The following is a 7256-nucleotide window of genomic DNA, read 5'->3' on the forward strand; positions in this document are numbered from 1 at the left end:
GAGCAGTTAGTTAATGTAGATTTATTTGAATCAGTTTTGGCACTACTTTAACATTTCCTCTCTTGTTGGATGCACACACCTGTGATGTAACTGGATGCTCTTTATCATTTCAGCTTGAGTGCTCACACAATTGTGTATGATATGCTTCAACTTTAGCCCAAAAGAAACAAGTCTACAGCCTTTATCTATTCATGAGCAGCATAAGGGAGCATGTGGTGTGTGATTAGCAAAGATAAATGTTTGGCTGTATGTGTGACTGGTCCCAGCCTTCTGTTCAGCAGGATTGTGTGTTTTTATTCACTGTGTGTGTGTGTGTGTGTGTGTGCGTGTGTGTGTATGTGTGTGTGTGTATGTGTTTATGTGTGTGTGTCCACATTAACTTGCCCCATTCCTACTCAGTCCTTTTGGAGACCGCTGAAACGAACAGACTAATCTGGTCAATTTCCAAATGCAAATATTTTGTTTATTAATCCAACGTTCAGAGTTCTACTAACACTATTTACCCTGCCAGCTACACACTGAACTTTCTCTCTGTCTCTCTCTCTCTCTTTCACACACTCCTTGTATAGCCTCAAAAGCCCGTCTGCCGAAGACCTGTTTGTGTGGAGCGTTTCTACGGTGACATAGCAGAGGGAGAAGTGAGAGGAGACAGAATTGCTGTTCCGTTGTGCAGAGTTATTCATCATGCAGAACTGAACTGTTGCTTGCAGGTTACTTTGTGTGTATACTATACAGTATAGTCACCACAAAGGTATAATACAGGAGATATAAACACATTCAGCTTGCATATGAATTTTCATCACAGTTCAAAAAGACTTTTTTTCTTTTTCAGACAACATAAAGGGCAAAGGAAAAGAGCTTATTTGACCTTCAAACTAAAAATATACAGTATGATGCAAAAATCAGAAGCCACCCAGAAACTACCCATTTATGTAGTTCTTAGTCAAAACAGCCATTCAATTCAAAGTGAACAAACATACATTTCCCAAACTGGAGATTAAAAAAATGTAAAATTATACAGAGTAAATTGAACTTCTAAGAACCGTACAGGGCAACACCCCCATCAGATAAACAGAATTTAAAGCTTTCATCTTTGAGAGAGAGGAGAAAATCAAGCTCCACTCTTGATCTGAAAAAATCCACTGTGAGAAGACAACTCAACACTATGAGTCTGAAAGGATGTGCAGCTGAGAAAATTTGCTAATGAAAAGCTGCTGGTGTTCTTGGAACAATGGACTGACCACCTCAGAGTCCAGACCTCAACATCACTGAATCTGGATTATTTGGATCATGAGAAACAGAAAATACAACCAACTTCCAAGATTGAACTTTGAAGGTGTGGAAAAACATCCCTGTGGATTTCTTTAAAAGACTGAGTCTCCTGAAAAGAATGTAAGCTATAATAAATGCAAAGAGTGAACACACTAAATACTGAAAAAAATTATATTATATTTAGATGGTGAGGCTTCTGTGTAATTTTCTATTAAATATAGGTTTTCTTTTTTTCCTGATGCTGAAAAATGAATAACTTGTCATTAATGGCTGTTTTGACACAAAATTAAACAAATGAAGGGTGGCCTCTTACTTTTCCACAGTACTGTATCAATATTAAATGAATAGTTGAGGTAACAAAGTCCATATATACTAACAGCACTTGATGAAATGGAAATGCATGGCATGATTACATTAAGCTTATACAATGATCTATTTTTATTGTATAGCCACATATTCATCACATGTTAAACTCAGTGTTCTCAGTAACTGCTAGTAGTAGATTGAAGATTGAGTTGTACTGGCCTTCCACTTCTGTGTCTCTGCAGACAGACACACCCTCGATGTCTCTGTTTAATCTGGCTACACATATCAAGGCTGAGTTAAAGTGGAAAGTTCACACTCACGCACACTGTCTGTGTAGGTGGTGCTTATTTGGTAGTGCAGTAAGGAGATATAAACAGTTGAGAGGATGTGAGGTCATTGAGAAGCATTTCAGGTGCTTTATGAAGTGTTCTGTAGTTCCGCTGACCGTTCGGAGCTGGTCAAAATTCTCAGACATGCACACATAGACAATGGAGAGATATCTGAACTACTGAAAAAAACGGCTTATTATTCAGATATTAATCTTAAGATTTATTATTCAGTAACTACTATCCTTGCTCTGCCCACAAATGTGTTCCTTAATAGCAACTGTTGCTAGGTTGGTTGAGCTTTATAGAGCATAGTCCAGTTCATCCTATTGAAAAATTGTAGCACATGACTCTGGGCCGAACATACAGGCCACAATGCGCCTGAAATAAACTGATCTTATAAGACTGCAGCTTTAATCATGCCAATGCTCAAAGCCCTGCCCTCTAAATGCTTGCCAATGAGGTACTATGTTTAAAAATGACAAATAGTGGAAATAATGGAGCCATCGACAAGCTTGAGACAAAATAGAAAATAAAAGTTCAGTGATGAAAGAAATAGTGGTGTTAATAAATGATGTTCTTTTCCACCAATAAACAGTTTTAACAGGGATGCAACATGGCATATTTTGCGTCACATCTTCTCACATATGTACCTTGATCTTAAGATTTTAACAGTGTTATTCTGATGGTAAATGTCCTTTCACTGCATGTTCGAGACTTGTTCCTCTGTCTAGACACTGTGTCTACTGCAGTTGTTAAAGGAAGTCTCCCAACATATCTTTTGAGGCCCTCACACAAGTTACACCTGGTTTTAAAAGATGGAGGAAAATCCATGCAAAACTGGCCACCACTGGTTTCTCAAAGTATGACTCTGATTGGTGTAATAAGCTGCATATGTAATATCTCCACCCACTTCTTGCATGATCCTCTTACTTCTTGCAGGACCCTCATGCACGAAGAAGAGGAGTGCATTTGCATGGCCTGTAAAGTATGTATTTAGGCTTATGCACCAGTTTCGCATTGAACATGAAGACAGAATGTGCCTGATTTGCATCTGAAACTGTTGCAAAAGGCTGCATTATTAATGAAGTTGGCTTGAAAAGGTTGTTTGCTTATTATTACTCTATGATCAAAAAATTTGTAACGCTACTTGTCCTACAGCTTTGTGCTTGAACCGTAAAATTTTGCAGAACCGTAGACTCTGTAATCAAATAGGTTGCTTGTGCCTTTTTAACTGATTCAAATTATAGTCATTGTACAGCGTCTGTTCATCCATCACTGGTTCTTTCAACTATAAAATGTGTGACATATATTATATATAATATACAATGCTTACACCTCTATCTCTTTTTCCACCACAGTCAGTATACACTCTGTTCCAAATGTTTTGGACACTTTTCTTACATCACCATCATACAAATATGCTAGTAACACCTTAGCAACCACCTGGAATAGCATAGTAATGGCCAAGCCACACCTTAGCAACCACCTGGGATACCAACCCCCTAACAACAACCACGCAACACCTTAACAACAAGATGGAATACCATGGAAACCTCATAGCAACAGCACAGCGACTACCTGGAATTACTATTTAAATCCAATAAAGTTATCAAAAACACTGAACAGTGTTTTGCAACTGCTTTAACTTTTGAAGTGTTATCAGCTGGTTTTGTCATGCCAACTTAGTTCATTCACTAACTTTCACTTTTTGGTTTCAAATTCTTCTGGTTTTGATTAGCTACGCAACGTAGTCCAGTTTGGTAGCGTAGCAGTAGCACAGCATAGTGTAAACTGGAAAGTTAAAGTTATATAGTTCAATCTTGCAACAGTATGAAACTTTTTTGTATTTTTAGGCAAAACATGGATGGGTCAATTGTTTGGTGACTTCTATGAAACGAATATGTAACTTATGCAGATATGAGAATGAGGAATTGAAGTACAGGCCTGCATACAGACCCAAGTGGTTTAGGACCACGGTGGTAGGTCATTTCAGCTAGACTGCCAGCACTTACTGACCTCTTGTCAGGAGTTAGCATGGTTTATATTGTTGTCTTTACCTCTCAGTGAAAGTGAAATCAAAGTTAAGGAATAGGACTCAATCAAGCACTGAATGGGTCTCATTAAGATGACAGTGGAGTCTCCCTCTCCCTCTGCTGTAGACTCTCTCTGAGCGCTTTGATCTGCTGCCACTCTAATGATCCAAAGCCTGACTTCAGATCTCAATAAAGGCCACTTTAATACCCATTTAACTTCCCTTTTAATTAACACGCAGAGCTCAGAGTGGCTGTGAAGATGTGAGGGAGAGGCAGAAACAAAAGCGCTACAGCAGCTGTGGAGGGCTGAGAGCAGCTCGTGCCAGAGTGAAGTGTGTGTACTGATCTGTGCTCCTCAAAGCCTCTCTTCATTCAGCCTGGACGCTCCAGCACAGAGCTGCTGGCCACGGCGGAGTTCCCACCCCGATCTACCGGATACCAAACCCCTACACATACATACACACCATACACACACGCGCGCTCAAACTGCTGGGCGGAAACGTGTTTAATGGAGGGGGAGGGACAGAGAGAGAGAGAGAGATAGAGTGAGAGAGAGAGGAATTTCAGCTGAATAGCACTGTGGAAGCATTGTACACTGGCTACCTTTTTTCTTTCTCTCTCCATTTTCCTCCTTCTCTCTCTCTCTCTCTGTCTCTCTCTCCCTCCCTTTCCTTTCCTCTTTCTCCTTCTCCGTCTCTCTTCGTCTACCCCTCAGCCTCTCTCTCTTTCTACTTATTTTCTTCTTTCTTTCTCTCTCCCTTCCTTTTACCTCTTTTTCTCTCTCTCCCTTTTTCTACACCCCTTCCCCTCCCTCTTTCCTTCTCTCCATCCTTCTGTCTTTCTCTCCTTCTAGTTCTCTTTCATACCCTCCTTCCCTTATTCTTGCTCATTCTCCCTCTCTCACTCTCCCTCTTTCCCTCCTTTTCTCTCTCTTTCTCCTAATGTTCCTCTCCTTTTCTCTCCCACCCTCATTCCCCTCTTTCTCTATTTCTTTCTCCTTCTCTTCCTCTCTTTATTTTCCCTCTCCCTCTCTCTCTCCCTCCCTTATTCCCCCTCTCTCCATCTTTCTCTCCTTTCCTTCCTCTTTTTCTCTCTATGTTCTGCTCCTTCTCTTTCTCCTACCCTCTTTCCCCTCTTTTTCTCTCTCTCTTTCTCCTTTCTCTTCCTCTCTTTATTCGCCCTCTCCCTCCCTCTTTCCTCTCTCTCTCTCCCTCCCTCATTCCCCTCTCTCTCCCTCTCCCTCCGTCTCCCCTCCTCCTCATCCCCTCTCTATTGCTCTTTATCTCCTGTTTCCTTCTCTCTTTTTCTTTTTATTTCTCTCTGCCCCTCTCTCTCTGAAAGCAGAATGTAAGGGTGAATGCTGAATGAGTCTTTCTTCTGCCACCTCTCTCACCTTAACTCCACTTCTAACGGCAAAGCTTACACACCTACATGTCACACACACACCCACACCAGCCGAATGCTTACCTAAAAAGCCCACCTAAGACTTTCATCACAAACCACTCACTGGCACTTTATTTTTCAACATTGCAAAATTGCAGACTTCAGTTCTTCACCGTCATCACTACATAATGTACTAGTTTCATAATAGTTACTGAATAATTAGCCTGGAGTTTAAAGGGTTAATCTGGAGTGAGTACACTGGGCTCAATGCATCTCAATAACCAGTTGAACTCCATAGACCCACTTCAATTCACTCCCATAACTTACAGATTAGTTTCATAATAGCTATTTAACACAATTTGTACTACACTTTCAGGATGTCTTCAGTTAGGGAGCATAACTGTACTGTATTTCATTGCAGTCACTGTTTTTTAAGTAGCATTGCCTCTTTTTATTAGGCTTAGGCTTTTTATTTATGTTTCTATTTTAAAACATCTCAAATATACACATATTTAAGTTGCACGATTGGACCTTAAGGACCATTCTTGTACCTTTGACGGTACATTTACATTGCTTGTACCTTCATGAACGAAATATAGCTGTACAGTAACTATTTATCTGAGAATAGTGAGCCTTAAGATTAATCACTGAATAATAAGCCCTTGAGTTTAAGTGTGTAAGTGATGATGCTGACATTTCATACAGCATTACCATCACATTCACACACACACACAGGCATGCAGCCTCCTGTCTGTACTCCATTCATACTTCACATGACTCAGCCGCCTCACACAGCCACACTTTTAAAGGTCAGAATGTGCAGATGTGACTTATTCAGCACAAAGCAATGACACTGAGAAAAGTTTGCAAACTTTCTCAGTGCAGTTTCCGACTGAGCTCAGCGTCATCTGTGTGGCTCTAAGTAGAGGTTATTTCTGGACTGTGGGCTAGTTTAGCTTTCTTACCTCCGTGGCTGGTCTGGGGCAGGCAGAGCAGGGGCAGTAGAGCACACACAAGCAGCCGCAGCGCTTTCATGTTGTCCATGCAGTCCCAGTCTCAGTGTCTAGCTCTCCATTCACAGAGCTCACCCGCGTTTACAGAGTAGACAGTCTGCTCGGGGTGTTCTCATGGAGGGGGCGGATCAGCCAGGCCCCAGAGTGACACCCTGTTCCCCCCCAAAACTGTTCAGAGGGTCCACCCACCGCCCCTACCACACACACCTCTCACACGCACAGCCCTGCCCTACAACGTTTCTGGAGAAGGAGCTGACCAACTTTTTCCCTTTTTCCTCTCTCTCTCTCTCTCTCTCTCTCTCTCTCTCTCTGTCTCTCTCTCTCTCTCTCTCTCAGAGTCAGAATGTCCTCATAAAAAAATCTTATCTCCAAAATGGAAACATTCTAGGAGAAGTAAAAACATACTCTTAACTTGAAAATTAACTCTAAACTTTAATTCATTCATTCAAGGGTTTTCTGGAGCACTTTTAGCTCCCTGAAGCACCCTTAAATTATTCTTTAGAGAATAATTGTTGTAAATGGGATTTGCAGAACCGTTTTTAAAGTTTTTTCAACAGCCACACTGTTAAAATGATTCACTTTTTTGTTTTGCATCTATGTTAGGTAAACAATATAGAAGTTATTATACTCAGTCCCCCAACCAGCTGGGACTCTTTTCATTACACATTCCCGCCAAGCTTTTTCCCCTCTTGGACTCCCAGTTATGGATGGCTGTGACATCACTGGAATTCAAACTCACAACCTTTTAATATCAGGGATGATCCCTAAAAGTGATGTAACAAAGCTAACAGAATTAAGTTAACAGACGAATCATTTGTTATTTGAAGTTAAACGGAAATTTTTAAGTTGAATCATTTTCTTTTATAGTAAGTTGGTTGCACCACATAGGAAGTCAAGAAGTTGCCCAGATTTCTGTCCAG

General features: G+C 40.8%; 1 protein-coding gene across 1 annotated transcript in view; it reads right to left on the reverse strand.

Annotated features, from left to right (window-relative positions):
* cspg4 (chondroitin sulfate proteoglycan 4) overlaps nucleotides 1–6506 on the reverse strand; it is a 68830-nt gene extending 62324 nt beyond the window's left edge. The window contains exon 1 of the mRNA XM_036576582.1: nucleotides 6289–6506. Within this exon, the coding sequence (XP_036432475.1) occupies nucleotides 6289–6367 (79 nt within the window). The 5' untranslated portion in view covers nucleotides 6368–6506. The remainder of the gene's footprint in view (nucleotides 1–6288) is intronic.
* Nucleotides 6507–7256: the final 750 nt, after the last annotated feature.

Source organism: Colossoma macropomum, unplaced genomic scaffold, assembly GCF_904425465.1.
Source record: "Colossoma macropomum unplaced genomic scaffold, Colossoma_macropomum, whole genome shotgun sequence".
Classification (NCBI taxonomy): domain Eukaryota; kingdom Metazoa; phylum Chordata; class Actinopteri; order Characiformes; family Serrasalmidae; genus Colossoma; species Colossoma macropomum.